The sequence below is a fragment of the Empidonax traillii genome, unplaced genomic scaffold (assembly GCF_003031625.1).
Source record: "Empidonax traillii isolate 1590-97213 ecotype Southwest subspecies unplaced genomic scaffold, ASM303162v1 scaffold655:size661012, whole genome shotgun sequence".
NCBI lineage: Eukaryota > Metazoa > Chordata > Aves > Passeriformes > Tyrannidae > Empidonax > Empidonax traillii.
In genome coordinates, this window is record NW_020955848.1 from 266,614 (window position 1) to 290,431 (window position 23,818).

At 43.6% G+C, this 23,818-nt stretch overlaps 1 protein-coding gene across 2 annotated transcripts in view; it reads right to left on the minus strand.

The window, feature by feature from the left end:
- The window catches only part of DOCK1 (dedicator of cytokinesis 1), a 264,003-nt gene that overhangs the window by 46,423 nt on the left and 193,762 nt on the right, over window positions 1–23,818 (minus strand). For both annotated transcript variants that reach the window (XM_027899291.1, XM_027899290.1), the window contains exons 33-38: window positions 18,484–18,632; window positions 9,563–9,648; window positions 9,225–9,381; window positions 6,227–6,267; window positions 4,801–4,891; window positions 977–1,096 (exon numbers count right to left, since the gene is read on the minus strand). In XM_027899291.1, coding sequence (XP_027755092.1) covers window positions 977–1,096; window positions 4,801–4,891; window positions 6,227–6,267; window positions 9,225–9,381; window positions 9,563–9,648; window positions 18,484–18,632 — 644 coding nt within the window. The remainder of the gene's footprint in view (window positions 1–976; window positions 1,097–4,800; window positions 4,892–6,226; window positions 6,268–9,224; window positions 9,382–9,562; window positions 9,649–18,483; window positions 18,633–23,818) is intronic.

A 23,818-nucleotide genomic window follows, 5' to 3' on the forward strand; every position in this document is an offset into this window, starting at 1 on the left:
AGGATGCTGCAGCCCCTCCTTTCCAGCTCTGGTGCTCAGAGAGCAATTCCTCCATACCAGCACCATAAAGGATTAATGGAAAGCCATAATGACATAAACCAACAAATTAAAAACAGGAGGCTTCTGTAATCATTATTTTTACATTGCTTGTCTCAGTCCAGAATCATAATTTTTAGCACACCACTTATTAACAACTTCTAAATATTGCATTAAGGTAAGTTATAAAATTCGACTCTTTAAAGTAAAGTTTCTGCCACAATGACAGAAATTATGGTTTCTATCAAAAGGATTCTATGAATTTACGGAAAAACTAATCTGATTCTGCTAAAAACTTACTTGGAAAACATGCCCTGGGTGGATGATGTTGCAGTTCTAGCATTTCTGTTTCCACTACATTTATGCAACAGAGTTTACTTTTAAAACCCAAGTTCATATTTTTGAAATGTTGTGACAAAGAGACTCTTACTTTTAAACTTAAACATTTTGTGCCTGAAATATCCAAACACTGATACATCCTTGTCTACCACATTAATCCCCTTCCCCTCTCCCACCAGCACTCTCCCCTTCCCACCAGGCAATGCCAAATGCAAATTCCCTTGGCATTAAAAGATGCAGCTGGAATGAAATATTCCCATCTCAGAACTGTTATGATATTGAACCACAGACATCCATTCCCTGAGGGAATTATTTCGTGTACACGAGGGAAAACAAGGGGAGCTGAAGGATTGCATTTGCTCCTGGGACTGCCAGAAAGGTCCCCCAAATTCCACTCATCAGCATCATCTGCACATATATTTACCCTTAACACAGCACTTATAACTGTACCATTGACTTCTTTTGACTTTTTTTTTAGTATCATAACCTGTAAGTGCCTCCTGAAGGTCACTGGATGCAAACTATGTTTACTATTTAATTTATAAGTTAGAGAGAAAAGCAATGGAAGATATTTGCACTTTTTTTTTTCTTCCCTTTTTACCTTGCCCTTGTCAAAGTAATGGATAATTTCTTGATAGAGTTGATCTTTCAACTGTCCTTGAGTAGTAGCTTGGTATCCATCCCGCTGGGTAAGATGTGCTGCACACGCTTCTTCTGACCACTAAATCATACAAAAAAAAAAAAAAAGGGAAAAGAGAAAAAAAATTAAAAGTGATGAGATATGTCAGTAAAATGAGGTTCAAAATAGAGAGGTTTTTTATTTATTTAAAGGAGTGGTACCAGAGCTAATGCACTAACAAAGAGGTTTTGTGCACTTTGATTCTTTGGGCACGAGGAGTATTTGTTTGAAGGCTGTAATTGGAAGCTAATTCCATCCATCAGCTGGAAGGAAGCTTCTGGAGGTGGTTTCCTGTCCTGGGTGAGGTTGATGAGGCTGACCTTGGCCTGCTGATGGTACAACCCGCTGGGGACACAGTGACCACCTGCAGTTTATGTTGAGAGAAGCCTGGAAGCCAAGATACATCACCACAAAAGGAAAGGACTGCAGGTATGGAAATGAGATGGCTACAACTCAGAGGGAACGTTTGGAGAGCTGGAAAAGCACAATTAACTTTATCCAATTAGTAATTTATAGCTCTTGCTCTTCCAGCACCTGTCTAATGGAGCAAGGCAGAGATGCCAATCACAGAATCTTGGAATGGTTTGGGTTGGAAAGGACAGTAAAGCCCATCCAGTCCCACTCCCTGCCGTGGGCAGGGACACCTTCCACTAGCCCAGGTTGCCCCAACCTGACCTTGAACACTTCCAGGGATGGGGCAGCCACAGCTTCTCTGGGCAACCTGTGCCAGGGCCTGCCCACCCTCACAGGGGAGAATATCTCCCTCGTATCCAGCCTAAAACTCACGGATCATTTCCAGAATTACCATTACACCATCCAGTTTCACCTCTTACATCTTATTTAGTTTCACCCAATTGCTTCTTAATTTGGCCAAAATGTTTGTGTTTGGGCCACCAGACAACTCTGACACCTCTGTGATGCAAAGCTGTGTTTCTGAGCAACACAAACCTCAGGCAGACTGCAATAAAATGGCTTTTTTTTTTTTTTTTCGGCATGCAAAGAGCAACTATCTTCTGTTAGTTTTGAACATCTCACTTTTGACAAAATGGGTTAAAAATACAACAAAAGTCTCTCTTCTTGAGTGTGCTTCATCAGCTTGCAGTAATTTGCAGAATACGATGGCATCTCTCTCTCCACGAGCACAGCCTTCCTGCAAATTTAAAGGTGAAATTCCCTCACACTCTCAGTCTTGACCTAAACGTGATCCCATTAAAATCAGTGTGATGGAATATCTGCCAATGATGAGTGTCATTGAAAAATCCTGTCCTCAAGGCTTGACAGAGAAACTCAATTGCTTAGTTACACACCCCACAATATTGCTGCTCCTCGAGCAATGCTGAACCCTCCAGCCACTGCTACCTACTGGTAGTAACAGGAACCTCCTCCTGTCACTGCCAGCTCCTGGTAGCAACAACAAGAATTTAGATGGAGACAGACTGACACATTTTTTATAACAAAGTAAATCCAGACTATAATTTAATTATATTTATAAACAAACTTCCCCCCAGTGATGAAAGCCCGTGACAAATCCCGCCCCTGCATTTGCCACGTTCTATCAGTGTGCATTATAAGAAAGGAAAAATGGATATTTCTTCCCAGTGAATTCAAAGGGGTAAATTAAGATACTCATCTGGTCTTTGAAGACATTATCTAAGAAAAGCTAAAACTGACTAAACTCTAATTTAAGTTCACATAAAGTAACTAATGAGGTCAAGCCATAACAGCTAGAAGTTTGAATGACTTTTTCTGGCGGGGTTTATTCCATCATTTTTCCAGAAAATGAGCACCTGTGGAAGGGAATGAATCCTTTATGTTGTCTGAAAGGTTCATTCACGTGAAGTGTGAGGAGCAAGCACTGCACAAATTGTCAGCCCTGCTTTATGTCCCTCGTGGGAACAAGAGAGACCTTTAAAGCCACAGACTCGGTGAGTTCCTCACTCCAACTCCTGCCCCAGCCCAGGAGAGGGAGGTGTCAGAGCCATTTCCCCACACCCTCAGCTCCTCACAGGCTCAGCACAGAGAATTCCACTCCCAAAGAACTCACTGTGTTCAGCCCTGTGAGGATGGTGAGGCCCTGGCACAGGTTGCCCAGAGAAGCTGTGGCTGCCCCTGGATCCCTGGAAGTGTCCAAGGCCAGGTTGGACGGGGCTTGGAGCATCCTGGGCTAGTGGAAGGTGTCCCTGCCCATGGCAGGGGGTGGGACTGGATGCGCTTTGAGGTCCCTTCCAACCCAAACCAGTCTGGGATTCTATGACCCTATTAAAACCCCTCTGGTTTTAATAATGAATAAATCTATTGGCACAGCATTTTCTCACTCCAGATGAATCTTAGTGATATTTTCTTTCTCTAGTTATATTACAATACAGTAAATATATTTCAAAGTGTCTTAATTTAAGTTGCATATTTATGCTCTGCATCATATTTAGTCTAATTATGGCTTGGATGCAGCTTACTCAGAGGAATCATTCTCAGTGCATCCATTAGAAGTATTTTATTTAACACCTTCCACTTTCTACCTTTTCAAAATAGGTTTTTTACAGCTGCATTTCACTTAGGATTGCTTAAATTAAATCCACAATTGCCAAGAACAACTGGCTGCTTAGAATGAGATAAATTTTCTTTATCAAGTGGGGCACCATAACAGTAATAGTACAGCAGGTTGCAGTGATACAGAATCAGACAGGTTTGGGCTGGAAAGGACCTTACAGACCATCCCATTCCACCCCCTGCCATGGGCAGGGACACCTTCCACTCTCCCAGGTTGGTCCAAGCCCCATCCAGCCCCTCAGTCCTTGAGGGGAGTGGAAAGAGATCCAGGACTCACTGGGAGAGACAGATTTCACTGTGGGTGATAAAATATGAGGAAGATGAATGTGACTAAAGCAAACACTTCCAACACTGGGCTGTATGAAACACGTGATTTCATGGCACAAGCGCTGGCAGGAGGAGTCTCTTTGTATGTGACAACAAGGGGGACACGGTAGGTACCTGCTCTCACACGTGTGGCACAATCACATGAACAAGCTGCATGTTAGAAACAACATCACCTATCCAAGAGGATCTCCAGAGAGATTAATGCTCAGGAAATACAGATTCATTATGCTTTTGGTTGACACTGGATAGTGTTAAAAGCTCCAATGTTTTATTTCACGTACTTTCTACATATACCATGTTATTTATATACATTGCAGGTTCCACTAAAGCACTCCTTGAAGAACAGCAATATTGTTGTGCCTCTTTAAATGTGCTGTCAACTGTGTAATGCTGCTTAAAATTATACGTCCCTTTTAAAAGCATGAACTTGGAAAGAAGGCCATTTGAATCTCTCCCTAATTTGCCAAAATCAAAGCTGAATCTATTCCAGACTCCCAAGAGCACTCAAGAACAGGCTGTAATATTCCCCTGTATTGCCTCTGCACAAAGATTCTGTGGAGAGCTGATTTACTAAAATATGTGGTTAGAGGCTTCCACACGTTACACAACCGTGATATTTTGAAGATTACAGCTTTGCAATGTGTAATTCCTGGTGCTGCCTTGGCCACACTTCCACTTCAGATCAAGATGTGCCTCTGCCACACACGAATTCCTTCACGTATGAGTTACACGGACAAAAGACAACACTGCCCTGAGCTGCAGCTCATGGATGTTAATCAGTTTAAAGTGCAGATGTTCTGAGTGACAAACACCTCTCTGGGTTGCTGCTGACATGATTTGTGCCAAGCCTGGGGGTGTGTTTTGGGGTTTACCTTGAGGAGCTTTGCGTGCAGGAGCAGCGTGTAGGCAGCCTCTGTGTAGTTGTCACACTCCTTGTGCAGGTCACACAGCTTGTACAAATACCTGCCAGGAACAGAAACAATGGTGCTTACAAAAGACTGGCTTTAGGATGTTATGATTTCTCTTGAAGATTACAAGGGTTCAAGTCCAGCTTTGAACACCTGACCACTTGTGGGATTATCTGAAGTTCCTGTTTCTGTGTGCAGACAACCTTTGGGACCATTTGCATTTCCCTTGTGCTCGTTTCAATGCATATTCAGGGAATTAGGGAGCCATGGAATCATTAAGGTTGGAAAAGACCTCCCAGATCATTAAGTCCAATCTTTGGCCAAACACCACCATATAAGTGGCTTGTGATGAGGAATGAACCCAATGCAGATTTTGTGCAAGACAGAGCAGTCTCACAGTTCAGCTGTGGGGACAGATAAAAGTTTCCTTCTCTAACTTCAATATCATCACACCTCTGGCAGGGGATTCTCTTCATTTGTGTGTTGAGATTTTCAGTAACAATTAAAAAAAACCCCACAAAACTATTAAAATTGTATTTTGAAAAAGCCAGTGAAAATACTTTCAACTTTGATTTTCATTAAGAGTTTTTTAATAGAAGTAGGAGAGAATTTGGGGGGGGTGTGACACTGAGAGACAATGTTCTCTTTCTAGGGATGCTGAGTAGGGCAGATCTACAACTCATAACTTCCCATGTTTGCCCACAGTTATCAATCCTGCCCTTTTCTTCCCTTTTTGCAACCTACTGAAACCATTTAAACAACAGGAGCTGAGTTCACAAGTGAAAGTTCTTCCAAAAAGGTAACAAGCACATGAGAATGAATTAAATAATCATATTTGGATACCTAAAGTAGCATTACAAACCCAAGCTTCAGCATTTTAGCACAACAGTGTAGTCAGTTTTAAACCAAAGCACAAATGGAGGATGAGGAACCCTGAGGTTTACAGAAAACACGACGACACATTTCCATGTTTGCTTTGTGTGAAAATAGATTTTGAAAGGTTCCTGGAAGCTTTAAGTTTACAACAGGTATCAGTCATGATATTATTTAATAGCTGTTTTTACCCCAAGTCGCATATTTTTGTACCATTATTTCTTTGCTCAACTTTCTTTTTACTTCTTTATTCGCTCCTGAGTACTGCAGGAGTGTTCACTGGAATAAAACTGAAGGAGAGCTGGAGAAAGGGGACAAAGATAATCTCATGACTCCAACTTCCAGCACTCAGTGTTCTCAGGCAAGATAAGCTTTGGAATTACTTCAGGTTCAGTCAAGGTATGATTTTTCATTACTTCTCTTCCTCCAGCCCCCGAGTGATTCCTTAATAGGAACTCAATTTCCCCAATTACACCGGAGCACATCAGGCACTTTGTCACCAGTCATGTTTACAAACCTTATGTACATTTCTTCTCTCTCGATCTCCTTGTAGAAATTCTGGAAGAAAAAAAAAAAACCAACATAATTTCATTACAAACTCTTTGATTTCTCAGTTTGGAAGGCACACGGAACACGCTGGAAATTAAAAATTCATCATTGCGTAACATCAGCCTCCAAACTGCAAAGGGAAATTCGCCTCCAGTGCTGGAACACAAGTTATTTAACTTACAAAGTCTAATGCTGTGATGTTTCATGTTGCAGCAGATTAGGGCTCATGTCTCACTGCAAAGGTTAAGAATTTGCAAGAATAGCACTGCTGGAAAGCTGCTCCTGGCACTTGCAAGTCACACATCATTAACCATTTTCACTTGAAAATTTTTTAATGTACAAAAAACATAATTTTTAAGCAGTAGTTGTTCCACGGATTTAAAACTCCGAACCTGACTTGGGCAATACATCATCTGCTCTTGAATTCCAATGGTTTCCTCAGAAATAAAAAGTTAGATTAGTGTTATTTCTCTGGTTTCGTATGCCACACATTAGCATTGCTCTCCTCTGGTTGCCTCTGGCTTTGAGATAAACTAGTTAACAGTACAAATATTGTAAATGCAAAGTATGATAAACTGGGTGAGATATTAAAGGCAATTCTGAATCTAATTAAAGTTCACCTCCAAAAGCTAAAATATATCTAAGAAAACAAAATACAAAGAAATTTCTTCCTCCCTGAATTAAAATATATTTCAAGGCTAAATTAAAGGAGTTTGAGGAGCCACTAATAGATGCTAAGACATGGGTAAACCCAATATAAAACAATTCCCTTCAAAGCCAACTGGAATACGAGACTAAATCCACATTTCACAGAGGAAATGATGGATTATTCCAGGGATTTACCATTTCAGTTGATATAAATGCTCGCTGGTTTTGAGTTCAACTAAAACATGTCCCCAAGTGCCACATCCACACGGCTTTGAAATCCTTCCTGGGATGGGGACTGGGCAGCTCTGCCAGGGCTGGACAGCCCTTTCCATGAAGAATTTTTCCCTAATATCGAATCTAAACCTCCCCTGGCACAGCTTGAGGCCCCATCCTGTCCCTTGTTCCCTGGGAGCAGAGCCTGACCTGCCCTGGCTCCCCCCTCCTGTCAGGGAGTTGCAGAGCCAGAAGGTCCCCCCTGAGCCTCCTTTTCTCCAGGCTGAGCCCCCCCAGCTCCCTCAGCTGCTCCTGCTGCTCCAGACCCTTCCCCATTAGCACTAGCTTAAATGCAGATCAAACTCTCCAACTTAAAAACTCCAGTCAATACAGACAAACTTAATCCCAGGAAAGCCTCTGCATCATTAAATTCCCAATTAGGAACTCCCTGAGACCTCAGGTGGGAATTGTGCCGAGCGCCAGCCCGCGGTTGGATTTTTGCAAAGGCATGAATTTCACTTCAGGTGCCTGGAGAATGATGAAAGGGCTGAGTTGGCCCTGGAGGACAAATGGGAGTTTAAAATCAAGCTGAAGTTTTAAATCACGGCTACCGAAAAGGAAGGAAAATCCTGGGCCGCGACACTGCCCGGCATTTCCCGTTGACTCCGGTGGGAGGCTCGTGCAGGGGATCTCACGGTGATTTAACCTGACAGCAGCAAATCACCCACAAAATTTATCATACGGAAACCTTGAAAAATTCAGATGCCAAAAATCAGCATCAGGAGGTGCTGTTGGAGATGCTTGGAGAAAAACCCAACCCCAGGTGTGCCATGAGTTACCCTCAATCAGGATGGTGAGAATTCCTGGGAAGAAACTCATAGAGTATTCTGCTGAAAGCAAGGAGAAATAAATTGACTTTCCTAAGGAACTTTTCCCAGTTTTATACACTGGATTAGAGCGTGTGGTGTCTGTGATTCCCTATTTCCCATCTCGCTCATGGGAACTGGCAGGATTTTCCAACGCAGTTCCGCTCGGGAGGGCGCGATAACCTTTCTGCGGGCGACCCAACAGCTGGTGCCAACTCTCCAAGTCCCTCCTCTTCTCCCAGGATGATTTTTGATGTGCACAGGGAGGAAAAACACACCAGAAATAAAGGCCCAATTTGGTTTGATGCCTCGATCCCCTCTCCTGCTCCAGCGGGCACCGCTGTGCTTGTGGTTGATGGGGTGACATAAAGGCTGTGCTGCACGAGCTGCATTATATGCAAAACAAAAGCTACAAACTATTTACTCAGCTCTTTCCTGCACAAAATCTATCAGCCATGTCACATAAACCACGAACGCTGGCTGTGCCCCACATATTACAGCAAAATAAAAGCTCTGATGGTGATACAGAGGGATGAAAGCTCCGAAGCCTTAGCGGCGAACAGTTTAATGCCGAGTCTTGTTGGAAAAATCAAATCTAGTTACTCTAATTTGGGGGTCTCTAAAAGTTATTTCCCACGTGTGCTGATTTTAGGCTTGTCAGATCTTATGCTCCAGTGCTTCCACCAGCGTGTACTATGAGGGACAACTTCTGCTGCTTCCAACTCGAGCCCAAAGGGAAAAGTTTTGTGTACAGAGCAGACACTCCAGAATTTCTGGAATTAAAAGGAGGAAGTTTCCTATCAGTGAAGAAAACAATCTGAATTTTTTCCTGTTGTGAATGAAACAAAAACTCAAATTTCCTCAAAAAAATTTGAATATGGAGGCTGAGCGGGAAGCAGAATACAAATGGGATTGCAAATGTGTGAATATTTCAGGAATAAACTGCACAGAACCCCAACATTCTGTAAGCAAAGTGTTTTTCTGCTTAAAGTTGTTCATAGATCCATTGTAAATGTCAGTGAACAACCCTCCTTAGAACATTTCTCTCTAAATCTTCCCATATAATCGATTAAAGAAGGAATAACCCACATGTTCATAAATTTGCCTTCATCAAAACAGGAAAAAAAAACCCCAAAGCATTTCAGATTTCCATGAGAATCCCAACAGAGACTCAGAGTGACAGAAAGGCACAAAATTCCGAGTGCAAGGACCATTCCAGCTGGTGGAATCCCTGCTTACCAGCACGTTGACAGTGCAGCTCATGCGGTTCTCCTTGTTCTCGTCGTGCATGATGGTCCTGTAGTCCAAGAGCCTCTCCATCAAACGTACAACCAGCTTCACAAAAGTTTCCCCACTCTTAGCCAGGTATTTGTGCTTCCTACAGTGCTCCAGGAGACTGAAAAAAAAACCCAATTACATTCGCCTTGTTAATCCCACGCAGGAAGAACCTTGACTCAGGTGCAATTTTAAATATTGTGCATCGTTAACAGATTTTAATTATTTCTGGGCTACAAAGTTCATTGTAGTCTAATTGCTGTCTCTCCTGACTTCACTGTGACATAAATCTCAACACTTACATTTTGTCAAATAACACTTTGTACTGTTCATCCCCTCGGCCTCCTTCCACTTCGTGATCCAGTTTGGTGATGATCTCATTTTCGAACTGTAATTAAACAAAGCAGGCGGAAATAATCAGATGGCAAATATTGCACTTTATTGCTGGAGCCTCGGTGCTTCACAGATTGGCTGGGCACCTTGGCGAGATGTTCAGCCACTGTTTGAGAGCCTGATTGACTTTAGGAGTCTGCAGGCTCTGGTTTTAGAGCACCCACCATGAACTGCCCTACGAGGGCTTTGTGTGAAAGAACTCACTGAGCACGTTGGTAAATGAAGCGTCAATATTTGTGCTGTGAAAAACTGAATAAGGAGATTAACGGCAAGAATGAGGGCAGGGAAAAAGAAGACACAAAGCCACAGAGTGTCCCCTGCAATAAAGGTGACAGCAACACAAATAGTTGAAAACTCTGTGAGAGAGGAGAGGGAACACCTGAGGCTGGACAACTTGGCTGGGTGCACATCCCAGCATCATTAACATCCCTTTTTAGCACACAGACACGAATCACAGAGGGGCACAACTTGATAAACCTGCTAATAAGTCACTGCAGAGGGGAAGGAAGTAATTTCAAACAACTCCAGAGTAATTTTATTTGGGCAATAATAAAAGAATGCAAACTTAAGTGGGCATTAGAATATATTTTAAGTGCAAACTGGGTAATTCCCTGGATTTTTAGTGATTACAGAGGGTTTTAGCTGTTGCTGCCACATTCCCTAAGGGCCCAGGTTAGGAATGATGTGAACTGTTAGTGGAGGGAGGTTCACTCCAGGCATGCTGCTCTGTAAGCAATTGGTTTAGGTATCTAATTCCTAATTCCTCACTAACTAAGCACAGACATCCACAGGATTAGTGCCACAACTTAATTGTCCAGGGACCTCAGGAGAGCTGGCTGAGCTGGGAGCCCTGGCAGGGCAATGGGAGCCCATTGCTCAGATTGGACATTTATTGAAAGAACAGTTGTCACCAAGTGTTTTCACTGTCACTTGCTTAAGCAGCCCCTTAATGACTCTGAGGAGAAGCAAAGGGCCACCTGCACAAGAACAAAGAGTCCTAACATTTTGGAAATGTCAAGAGATGTGCTTTGCATCTGCAGTTAATATTAACAGCTCATAATGCACCCATGGGAAAGGAAGGGACTTTCTGGATCACAGAAAAAGAGAATATCCCGAGTTTGAAGGGAACCAGCAGGATCATCAACTCCTGGCCCTGCACAGGACACCTCAACAATCCCTCCCTGTCCCTGAGAGTGTTGTCCAAACATTCCTTGAGCTCTGTCAGCCTTGGTGCTGTGCCCACTGCCCTGGGGAGCCTGTTCAGTGCCAACCACCCTCGGGGGGAAGAACCTTTTCCTGAGATCCAACCTAAGCCTGCATGACACAGCTCCAGCCATTCCGTTTGGTCCTGTCACTGGTCACCAGAGAGAGGAGATCAGTGCCTGCCCTTCTGCTCTAAGTTAGGAAGAGAAACTGGATTTTTTTCAGTCTACACTGTGAAATTCTTCAGGCATATTTATTCCAGCGAGGAGTTGGAGATGACCCTTGCCAAGAGACTTACATAACGATGAACCTCTATAAGAGAGTGCTTTTCACCAACCAGTTTATATCACTTTGAGGCACAGTAGCTCTGTCCACCACCAATCCCGTCCTGCTCTCCTGCAACACCACAGCAGTTGTGAACCTGCACGTGAAACATGGCCAAGGACTGCTTTGCTAAGAAAAATCCTTTATAAGGAGAAATACGAAGGATTTGCTGGATAAATTGCGACAATGACAAACTACCCCTCTGTGTTAGGGCAGGTCAGTTTCTGATCACTGTAACAGGCCCAACAGCAGGAATGTGAAAATCTACAGTCTGAGCCAGGACCCTGAGTTTGCCTCCCTTCCCAAGTCCCCATGTTGTTCCCAGCATTAACTGCAGTAACATTCACAGCGTGAGAGAATCAACTAACCCACGTCCCCAAGTGCCACATCTACATGGCTTTTAAATCCCTCCAGGGATGGGGACTCCCCCACTGCCCTGGGCAGCCTTTCCAATGTTTGACAACTCTTTCCATGAAGAAATTTTCCCTCATCTCCAACCTAAAGCTCCCCTGGTGCAACTCCAGGCTGTTTCCTCCCTTCATGTGCAACCCCTAGACTTTTTGACCTCTGCAGCCCCCCAGGATTACAGCAGAGCAAAAAAAAGGCTGTGCTCTGAGCTCGGTGACTGCAAACCCTCATGGTGAAAGAGGGCAGAACAATTCCTGCTCCCCCAGTGCTTGGAGGAAATTCAGGATATAGGATAAAACCAGGCACAGGTCAATTGAACTGTCAGGAAACTCAAACTACAGATTGTATCATGCAGACCAGTGATAAAATCAACTAAGTACCCAAACAGCTGGTCCATCTTAAAGCAACTTTTACTATCATGAGTGACCCCAAACCTCGGGTTGAAACATTTCAAAGGTGCTTTTCTGGTCCCCAAATGATCCAGAGAGTCACAGAAACACTGGGAAAAGACCTCAAAGGCCATTCCATGGCCAATCCATGCAGCCTGCCAGGTGATGCAGGATTAGTGCCAGCACTGGATCAGGCCAAGTGTGGCCTGATTAGCCAAGAAATTACTATCTCTGTGGATGGATTATCATGCAGCCCTTCTGGATAACTTGTCCCCCTCCCTCACGACTTCCCTTGAGAAGAAACGAACGAGCAGCGACGTGAAATCAGGATTTTTATACATTGAATCCGTTATTAAAAAACTTGACAGGCAAATGAGAAAAGGCAGAAAAGGCAATCCACCCCCTCTCAGAACCACCACAGGCTGAAACATGTTCCCACAGCACGAGAAGGTGTCAAGTGAAACACTGCAGAGCGCAACGATGAACCGGAGAAGTCACAGAATTCATGTTCTCTAATGAGCCCAGAAAGAAATTGACTTTCTAGACCTGTGTGAAAAATGACACTGGCTGCCAGTGTGAGCCCTTTAGGTGATGTATTTTTTAGCAGGAGATTACTCAGACAGAGAAGAGCAATTACATTTGTCATGCAGGATCTCGAGTATCTTCCTGATATCAGTTTTACTTAAATCTCTGTAAATCCACGCTTTGTTGGGCCATTTCCCTAATGGCCCTCCAGGGCTGAGCAGAGCCAGACTTGTGGCATTGCTGGGGTTTTAGGGATTATTAACAATATCTTTGCTCTTCAGTCATTCTTGATGCCTCCCAAGGAATTGCTGTGATGCAGATCGTGCAAGTCAGACGAATAAATGTTATTTAACATCAGCTTAAATTCCTTCTCTGGTCTTTCTAAGCCAGATGAATAAATGTTATTTAACATCCTTCTATGGTATTTCCATAGAGGAATGTTTTATCAACACAAGTTGAGGTTTATGGAGCTTTGGAGGTTTATCCCCTTCCATGATGGGAGTAGGAATGTGACCCTACTACTGGCTCTGAGGACACTGCACCTGGCATCTGTGGATAAACTCCCCATTTTTTCCTTTTATCTTTTTTTCTTTCTAATGCATTAATTTTTTTTAATGCATTACATTAAATTTAATGCACAAACAGGCCTGCAATTATTGTGATGGAATTCACTCTCAAATGAGGAAGTGCCAAATTTCCAATGTTTCCATTCCAGGCAGTGCCACTTGCTGAGGGTCCTTCTGGAGGCTTTAGGGGAATATCTGGCACCATCAAAGACTCAGATTCATATCCTTGTGCTGACAGTGAAAGCTTGAGGGGTGATGGTAGGAAGATTACAGGACATTAGTATCCACTTTGCCTTGCAGTTGATCAAGATCTGAGCTTCTCTTTAGGATGTGAGAGTTTGAACTTGGGCGAGGAGCAAATCCACAGCCTCATCTGGCTGCTAAAATCTCTCATCTGGAGCGCATAAATCAAGGGAAGTCATCTCATGTCAACTCAGCTAATCGCTTTTGGACTTGGGTTTACCTCCAGTGTGGCCAGGCTACATTTGCAGACTGGTTGACAACTGAATCTGGCTGGAGATGAGCAGAACTTTTGATCCTCCAAGCTCCTATAAATTCATTTTGATGTGGGGTAATAATAAATTTGCCCTGTAAAACTTGAAGCGACAGATCACACCACAAGAAATCAGTGCTAATGCAGGGATAGAACAGAACGACTGCAAAACTTTCCTCAAACCTTTTTAGGAAAGTTGGTGGGAATTCCCAACATTTTCATTTGTACCCTTTCCTATTTTTCCACAGAACTGCAGCTGGCAAACAGATCTGGCAGCCATTTAAAATTATCTGACGATTTTGGAGGTGTTTGCTCCTCAGGTGGGGTTGGGGAGGAATATTGATATTCTCCAAAAGGCCAGAAAACAAGAAAAGCTCACACATTTGCATTTCAACTACAGATAATTTAAAATGTTACTTATTGAAACGAATACTTGGGGGGGGGGGAATTAGTTATTTGGATTTGCATGTTCAGTGGGATCACTGAGGAGAGACTTCAGCATCCCAAAAAGCTGGAGAGTCATTACCATATGTTCTGGCTGCAAATCTACAGCACAGGGAAAGGGAGGTTAACACAGGGCTCAAAAGTGGTAAAAAGACTTAATAAGGAATTATGAGTTCTAAAAGTCAAGAGAGATTCAGTTAAACCAGGAACTTATTAAGAAGAATTAAATCAATTTGAAATTCATCAATAACCAGTATGAAATCACACTGAAAATAAAAATGCCGGTATAACAATCTTGATGATACTGAGACTTGTTGTTAAATGTTAAAAATGAACTAAAATGGTTTCTTCTTAATTTTTTTTGGTCTTTACTCATTTAATTCCCTTCACAACAGAATGTTAGCTAGAGGTACTTCAGCTGCACCTCTGGGTTTATTTCAGTAATCATATGCATTATGCATCATATATTATGCATTTCTGTACAACTCTGCATTGTGCATTCATTGCTTATGCATTTCTGTATCATTTTCCTACCTTTTCTGCTATGGATCAGAAAAGATTATGTGCAAAGAGTCATTCCCAGACCTTGCAGAAAACAGGACAGACGTGTTGTTGCATTTTTAGGGCTCTTTCCTCAGACAATTATTTTTCACAGCTCCTCACTCTGACAGGGCAGGGACATGTGCTGGAGCTTGTCCACTTAAATCACCGATGGAACACCACCAGGAACTGATGGTTCTCCTCAGTAATGTGGTTCAGTCTGAAAATTAGACATATGGGGCTTCTAATTTCTTCCTGCTCATCACTACAGGGCTGGGGGTTCACCTCTCACATTTCCCTTCAGAGGATAAAGGTCCTCCCTTCCTGCTTGATGTTGGGGAAGCCAGGCTGGAGAAGACCTTCTGACTCAATCTCTTACCTTATGAAAGGATCAGGATGGTTTGGGATGGATGGGACATTAAAGCCCATCCAGTCCCACCCCCTACCAAAGGCAGGACACCTTCCACTAGCCCAGGCTGCTCCAAGCCCCGTCCAACCAGGCCTTGGACACTTCCAGGGATGGGGCAGCCACAGCTTCTCTGGGCAACCTGTGCCAGGGCCTGCCCACCCTCACAGGGAAGGATTTCTTCCCAATATCTTATGTAAATCTACCCTCCTTCAGCTTAAGACCATTCCCCCCTTGTCCTGTCACTGCACAGTCTTGTCCCAAGTCCCTCTCCATATTATTCTGTTAATATTTTGGTTTGGCTCCTACCATAAGTTACTTCTAGTCCTTAACTTGTACCAGATCAGTTAAAAGAACTGGTATTGTGATGCAGTACCATGGGACAGGCAGAACCCACCCACCAGCTCCTCCCATTCCCTCCACGCTCTGATTTGTTCCAGTTCCTGCACTGGCACGTTCCTGGGAATGGGTTCAACTCCAAACTCCACATTCCAGCTGAATGGTTGCTCCATGATGAGCTTTCCCCCTCTGCTGTCACCACAGGACCCATCACATTCACCTGACCAGGCCTGGAACAATCAAACCAGTTCCCTTTGATCACCCCCCTGGTTCCAACGTATTCCCTTTGATCTGGAGGGTTCGCTACTGGAACAGGCAAAGGGAGGAAGCAGAGTGGGGAAGGAGGAATTTTCTTCTACTGGGAAGCTTCAGTCCCACCCTGACTTTAGTACTGGATTCCTGCTTTGAGGTACAGGCTCCTTTGAAGCCTTACATGGGCTTCAAAGCACCTTCAGAGGGAGAGGACAAAAACGGGCAACTCCAGCTTTTAATTCGGTCCTTAATTTAGTTCTGCGAAACAAGAGGAATTTATCTGTTTTTTTCTCAGGGCTGTAGGCACTGGAAGAACACAAAAAAACACCCCTCCTATCTGCTATTGGTTTTACCAGGCAAACCCAGTTCCTACTGAAATTTAAACCACCATGGGGAAAGCTGCTTGTTTATCACACAAACCATCAGAGTCTGCAAAAAAATTGAAATTCCTCCCCCACAAATCATGAGGTTTCTACATCTGCTGGAGAAGTGGAGCCAATCTAAACCCTTGTTGATGTGACTAATAAGGTTAGATAATTGGATTTCTGGCAGATTAGTTTAACAGCAGCCAACCATTCCATTTGGAAGTTCTCTTTGGACAAGGATAATTGGTACTTGCATATAAAGGATATAATGCAGCACATTACACTGACCCATTAAGCATGAAAGCTTGCCTAGGTACTGGTAATAGTTTAAAAAAATTATTTTATATCTATTTCTATCACTTAAACACAAAAGAGATGGGAAAATGAGCTGGGAATCTACAGACCAGGCAGCCCCTCTTTAGTTCCTGAGGAAACTATGGAGTAATTCCCTCATGGAAGCTTCTTCCAGGTACACAAAGGGCAAGAAGGTGACTGGGAAGAGGAAGTATTTACCAAGGATAAATCACATCTGACTGCCCTCTGGGATAAACCTGCTCATGGATGAAGAGCTGTGGTTGTCTCAGCCTTAACAGTGTGACAAGTCCTCTACTTGTTGACATGTTGGTAAGATCTGGACTGGACAGCGAGGTGGGTGGAGGAAGGGGCTGCACTGCTGATCTCCAAGGGTGGTGGCTCAATGACTCTGGAAGTCTGAGAGAGAGCCAGGAAGAAATTTTGCCAAATTTAAGGAAGTCCTGAATCTGGGATGGCAGAGCTGCAAGCAGCAGGACAAGGATGTGGTGGACAACAAGCTGAACACGAGCAAGCATTGTGGGGCCAAATGTGCCCCTGACTGCACCCACAAGGGCATGACCAGAGGGCCAACAGGATTATCTGAACCAGGGTTGGAATGCTGCATCTGAGGGCCTCAGATAATCCAGTGTAATGCCCAGACTGGACCAGGTTACTGCCAGAGGTCCCATCCAACCTTGACTTCATCTGCAATTCTCTGCTTTTTACAAGCCTGTGATCTTCACTCCACAAAGGCCAATCTGAGATACTCAGCAAACTCTATCATTCCACTATCTGCAAAACCATAAATGGACAGGTTGATTACACCTTGTTACAGGGAAATGTTCACTCCAAACCCACTGAAAAGAGGTTTATTATATCTGCACTTGTCATATCAATGCTACCTCCATAAAGAAAGAGGCTGCACTGCCACAGGAAATATAACATCGAGTACCTACAGCCCAAGACATCTCCGACTTTAACATGAGGCATTTTTCTTCTCAAAAGGAAAAAAAAATTGAGTGAAATATTTAAGACATTCATTCATTAAAATCACCCAACTATTCCACACAAAGCTGGTTTCCTTCTGTCAGGAAAATATGGGGCCATAAATTTAGCTATAAAGTCACCCTCGGATTTTTCATGATCTATACAATTGTCCAAATAAAAAATGGCAGGCAACAAAAGGAGAGCATCTGACAGGAAACTGGTTAAATGGCATCCCAGCGAGCATTTCAATCTTTACAGTATCACTGGAGTCAAACATAAGAAAGAATGATTATGCAATAATTGGATGAAGCCAAAATACAGTTCACAACCTTTGCACACGCCACCCAGCACAAAACAAATCAAAGCAATAAAGCTGATGCCATTTCCCTTGCTAAAGTCTCCCCACGCAGATATTCATTTACTCTGCCTACAGATTTATTAAGAGTTGGTTCACACCAAAAAAAAAAAAAAAAAAAAAAGTATGGAAAAGGATAAGGTTTTTCATCCAACAAAGAAAACTGCCAATATAAAGGGGAAAAAAGCAAACAATACATGTCAAACTTTATTGCAAAATTCACAAGGTCATATCCTGAACTGACAGAGATTTCAGCGTGAAGGAGCTCCATTGGCTTATTCCATAACCCCACCTGGCCTAACTAGTCTTAAACTCAATCCATAAGCAAAGTTTCAAGGGAAAGGAGGTCAAATGAAGGATGTGAGGAAACTTTCTTTCCCTCCACTTGTCTTTCAGAAGTCAATGCTATCAGGATAAGAAGGTTTGTGAGTATTCAAGGCCTTCCCTCAGCAAGTTAAAATAAAAATGCTACTTCAGTATTTTAGTTTTTGCAGTGCCTGTGTGGCATGAAAAAGCACTGGCACTGACTGGAGAGCTTTTTTCCTCTTCAAAATCCATAAAATAGTAAGGAATATCAAAATGACAAGATCCTAGGGACGATAAATCCTTAGAGGTTATAGTTTCTGTTCCTGCATTATCAGCCTTCCTTTACATCCAATTTCACTGAGCACCAAACTCCTCTTTGTGAGTCACAGTGACAATTTAAGACACCTGTCCTTGCTCTTGGACCATAACAAAAGGTTTCATTTACCACATGCAAATTTCTCCTTCAACAGCAATTTAAATCCAGCAGCTGAAAACTCCACAGCCCCTCAAGAGTTATGGAAAACAAGCAAATCCACAATTACATTATTTCTTCTCGAACAAAAACCTTTACGTTTTGTCAAAGACCAGCTGAACCTTTCTCACAAACTTCAAATGTCTGAAGCCATCTCCTTACCCTCTGGAAGCATCTGGTGGAATGGAATTCACACTGCATCATGTCAAAGAAGATGGGGATCGTGGCTTTCCGCAGCTCGGTTTCCGGTATCAGCGTCATTTCCAGGATGGGCCCCACCATTTCCGGGATGAACTTGATTTTATGCTGACCTTTAAGAGAAAAGATGCATTTCAGAGTTAACAAACAGCCACTGATGGTGGGAGGAGGTACAAAAGCTGTAGCAATAAATCCTCATGGAGCAAAATAAAGTATTTTTTAATATCTGCTCTACTGAAACATTTCTTTTCTTCTTTATTTTTTTTCTTTTTCTTTTCTTCTTTTTCTTCTCTTTTTATCTTCTTTTCTTCTCCTCCTCCTCCTTCATTATTATTCATTTTTACTCTTGCTATTAATATTATCACTACCATTATTACTTGTGGCACAGGAGGGGAGGTAAGTGATGTGTACAAACCCAAATTAACAAGAGTTGTCAAATCACTCGGCAAACGAGGACTTACCACATTTTTCCAGCGAGAATTTTCACACTACTAAATTATCCAGGGTTTATTTTAAAAACACAACTTCTGGCTGGCAGGGAAGAAGGCTAAAAGGCACATCACTTGTATTAACTTATTTAGACTTGTGTGTCTTCCAGAGTGTACAAAATGTTCTCTGTGTCAGTCTATCAAAGTGTCACCACGAGTGCAGCCTTACAGAGCCTCGAGACACGAAACTCCAGCTCACCCAGCTGACAATATGCCTCCTTTCCTCAGGGGTTGAGCTCACTGGCAAACTTGATTTCGTATTTCTCTTCCCCAGAGAAAGCTGCTCCTCCCCCAGCCCTCCCTGCTACGCTCTCCACACATGCAAGAGAAATCAGAGCTTAACAGGAGCGTGGCACCTAATAAATGTTGGACCAGGAGAAAATATTACTGTTAATATTATGAGTTAAATGAATGCAGTGCTGCAAACGACCTGTTAAATGACTTCAGGGAAAAATCACAGAACCGTGGAACAGTTTGGGTGGAAGGGACCTTCCACTAGACCAGGCTGCTCCAACCTGGCCTTGAACACTTCCAGGCATGGGGCAGCCACAGTTTCTCTGGACCTGTGCTGATGTTTTCCCGCCCTCACTGTATGATGACACTGGCACAGAGCTCCAGGCAGAGCACTCCTTGGCAGAAGTTTAGAAAATACAACTAAATTCCTCTCCCAGCAGCAGGATTCATTTGAACCTCAGCACAGCAGGAGCTCTTTCTCACAAATGTTGTGTTATGGGTGTCCCCCATCAGGCTCACACCCTGCTCAGGAATCCACTGCTGTGCTTCACACCAAACTTCCCGGGATTTCAGCTCACTTAAGGAGCCCTCAGCCCCCATCAGACTCTTGCTTCCCGTTGCATTTACCAGTGGTACAGGACAGAAACAGATTGTAACCCATTTATATTCCACTGCACTACACCACTGTGACAGTAACCAGTGAAGTCTTTAATTAGCAGTTTCACTTTCGACCAGAACGAACATACATCTCAACAAATGTAATCACGACAAAATCCTCTACTAACAACACACACTGCTTTTTTCTTTTTTTTTTTTTTTTTTTTTTTTTTTTTTTTTTTTTTTTAGCAGATGTAATTTAAATTACTCAATTTGGCAAACTTTACAATCCCATTATCATTAGCAATCCTATCAGGGCAAATTAATACTCAACTAAAACTCTGACTTCGGGTGCTGTTGCAGAGCTGGTTGTTGGTGAGGAATATCAAGTCAGAGGAGTGAAGCTTTCCTCGGTTTCTCCTACAAGTATTATTACATTTGGCCTCTCAGGTGAGAGATTTTTTTGTATTATGCCTGAAGAGTGTCAGAGTCAATGTGTCAGAACACAACTGATGGTGACAGAAGTTATTTGTTGTGCACAGATTCAGTGTCAGGAAGTTCTCCCTGGGCCACGGAGGGGTTTTTTCCATGGCTTCGAGCACAGGGATTCCCTCAGAAAAGTGACAAACAGCTTTCAAACTGCAGACATGAGCAACTGAAAATCCATGAAGGATGAAAGTGTTTGATCCTGTTTCCTCTTCTCTAGGGGAAAGTCCATGAACTGGGAGCCCTGGTGACATCCACCTGATGCCACGACACACGCTGGTGATGTGACAGCACACACACACACACATTTGCTATGGTGACATGATCCTGTGTGATGTTGTGCCACAACAGAAAGCAGGGGAGCAAAGCAGGAAAGGCAATAACCCTCCCCTGGCCCTCTGGAGACTCCACCCCTCTGCCTGCATCAGCAGCACTTCCCGATAAACAACCCAACAACGAATTCCTCATTTTTTTTCCCTGTGGGAGGGCGGGAACTCCCCCACAGAGACTCAAAATTTGACGAGGCTGGAAGAAAATTGAGGCTTCTCTTTTGGAACCCAAAGTGTGCAGCTGTTTTAAGAACCACATGTAAAGAAAGCATCCTTTGAACGTGCAAAGACTTCCCCTTGCAGCGTGTCCTGCCTTCCCCGTGCTCACCCAGCAGGAGCTCATCCCACCAACCAAACCCAGCGCTCTCTTTCTGGATAAACAGGCAAATCTCTTTTCCCAGGTTCTTCCCATCCAAATTTGGGCCACAAACCCCCCTGACCAAGTTGCCAGCAGGCTCACCTCTCCCTTGGGTTGTTCAGAACATGCATGACTAACCCAGAGAGTGTTATCTGGAGTGACTCCTGTTTATGCAACGCCCAAAGTTCAGGGCTATTTTTAAGCCCGGCCTCCCCTCCAACGACATCAGCGTCTCTGTCAAGACACCTTTGGTGACGTCAGGCGCTCGGAGGGATGGGCTGGATGGTGGGAGCTCGCTGCAAGACACCACCAGCAGCCAATTCACCTTCAGGAACTTCCCTTTTCCATCTGCCTCCAGCCGCTTCAGACGTCAACAACGGAAGGGCTGTTCTCCAAACCGCCTTCCCCTGACCAACTCCTCCACAAGGAGATGATTTTAAATGGCACTGCAGTTTCTTTACCACAGAGCTGTTGAAAACATCACCCCTGCAAACCTGGGCATGTGGCCTCGTGTCAAACTGCTGGGCTGTGGCTGCTAAAATTGCATCAGGTAACGCTTTTAAATGTGTGGGTTTTGAGCTCCAAGACATTTCCAAGACAAAGGCCGTGGCTTGTTTTAAGCAGCTCTGATACTTAATGTCTCACCAAGGTTTAAGCAGCTCTGCTTTCCACAAAACAGTGGCTCAAAAAAGAATGTTATTTTAAAGTTCAGGTGGTGATATGGAAGGGAAAAAAGCCTCTAAAGTGCTGCTCTGCACTAAAAACGCTCTTTGCTTTTTTTTCTTCTATTTATAAAGAGAGGAAGGTGTGGCCATTGCAGCCCCCACTGCAGCAGAAACATGAAGGCAAGGAAAAAGTTCTAGAATTTGTATTTTCCTCTTTCACTTCAGAAAATAAATTATTCTTTTATAAGTGTATTATGGCTGGAGGACTGTCTTGCTCCCACCTGGAGAGTTTTAACTCGGCAGGCACCATGTGTTAATCATGGCATTTAGGGACAAAACCTGATGAGACACAACAGTCATTTTTGAGGCTTATCCCTACCTGTTAATCCATAAATCAAAAGTCAGGCTTGGTTTGGTTTCATCGTATCTTATGCACAACGGCACAGTCATAAAAATTCTGTGCTCAGGCACATTCCAGAATCCCAGCTTTTCACTTCTGATTTAGTTTCTGAACATACACATGAATAATTTGACTAATGCAGTGAAACTTCTAAGATAAGAGTGTCAGGCACCCCCCAATCGATTCCCCTGCAGAGCCAAGTGGGAATTCTTTCTTAATTGGTGCTGTGACATAGATGAGATTGGGGAAGAGCCAGAAGTTAAACATGATCTGCATGGACAATCTGTGACAGAGATGAGGAAAAGCAAGAAGAAGCACAAAGGCTGTCATGGATTGGGGTCCTGCCTCCCATTTACCTTCCTCTCCCAGCTTTTGTTGGGAAGAGCAGCAATTTTCTGACTCTCTCACGATGTGAGATTTCAGCATTAATGATCCCAGATGTGAAGAGAATCACAGATATCAAAGCTAGAGGAGGTCACAGAGGCATCTACCTGGATAATTTCCATTTATAAAAAATCCATTGAAAATAAAAGGCTTTCAAGACAGCACAGAAAGAAATATTGGAGAAAACACCACCCCTCGGGCCAATCGATTCCCAAAACTCCAGGGGAAATTATTACCCTTGTTAATGGTGAAGAAGTGATCCCTGGAGTGACTAAATAACCTGTCTAAGAGCAGGCAGTATAAAAGGCACAATGCACTCCACACACCCAGCCTGGATAGAACAACTTCCGGTAACGACAGCTGATGGAGAACTCTGCATCAACCTTCCTACTTTCAGTCCAGTAAAGTCTGGGAGAGGTTTAAGAATCTAAAGAGGCCAAAGAAATTAGTCAGGATAAAGGATGGCTGAGGGAGCTGGGGGGGCTCAGCCTGGAGAAAAGGAGGCTCAGGGGGGACCTTCTGGCTCTGCAACTCCTTGACAGGAGGGGGGAGTCGGGGCAGGGTCGGGCTCTGCTCCCAGGGAACAAAGGATGGGATGAGAGGGAACGGCCTCAAGCTGGGTCAGGGGAGGTTTAGGTTGGGTATCAGGGAAAATTTCTTCACCTAAAAGGGCTGTCCAGCCCAGGGCAGGGGTGGAGTCCCCATCCCAGGAAGGATTTCAAAGCTGTGTGGATGTGGCACTTGGGGACATGGGTTAGTGTTGCCTTGGGGGGACGGCTGGACTCGATGATCTTTTCCAACCTTAACAGTTCCATGATCTATGAATACAGGACTGTGGGCCTGGAACAGGGAAAGGTTTGGCTAATTACCAGCAAAGAGACTGCCAGGATCCTGTGCTGGATGTGCAGCATCAGGCACGACACTGATTTTATTACCTGTCTGTCAAGTCCCATATCAGTTGTGCACTAAAGCTTTAATCTCTTCTCCAGACACTTAATTCACGAAAGATGCTTCTAATAAAAAGTGAACTCAGCTGCTCTCAGAAGCCTTTTCTCATCATTCCAGCAGATAGGATGCAAATTCTGTGATATCAAATACTTATGAACCCTTGGCATTCCGTTCTCTCACAGATGCCGGGTTTTTTCAGCTCTCAGCAACAACACCTCAGCCAGAGATAGAAGTGAAGTGGCAAATGCATTTATTTCTGATAATTTAAGGAAGTTTTGATAAAACTCCGAAAAGTTGAAGTGTCTGTGCTGTTAAGCTCGGGAAAATGAAATCTGGCAGATGAGTACACTCAGGTCACAGTAAATACTCCGTTTCTCAGGAAATTCAATCCCATATAGTTAAATTATACC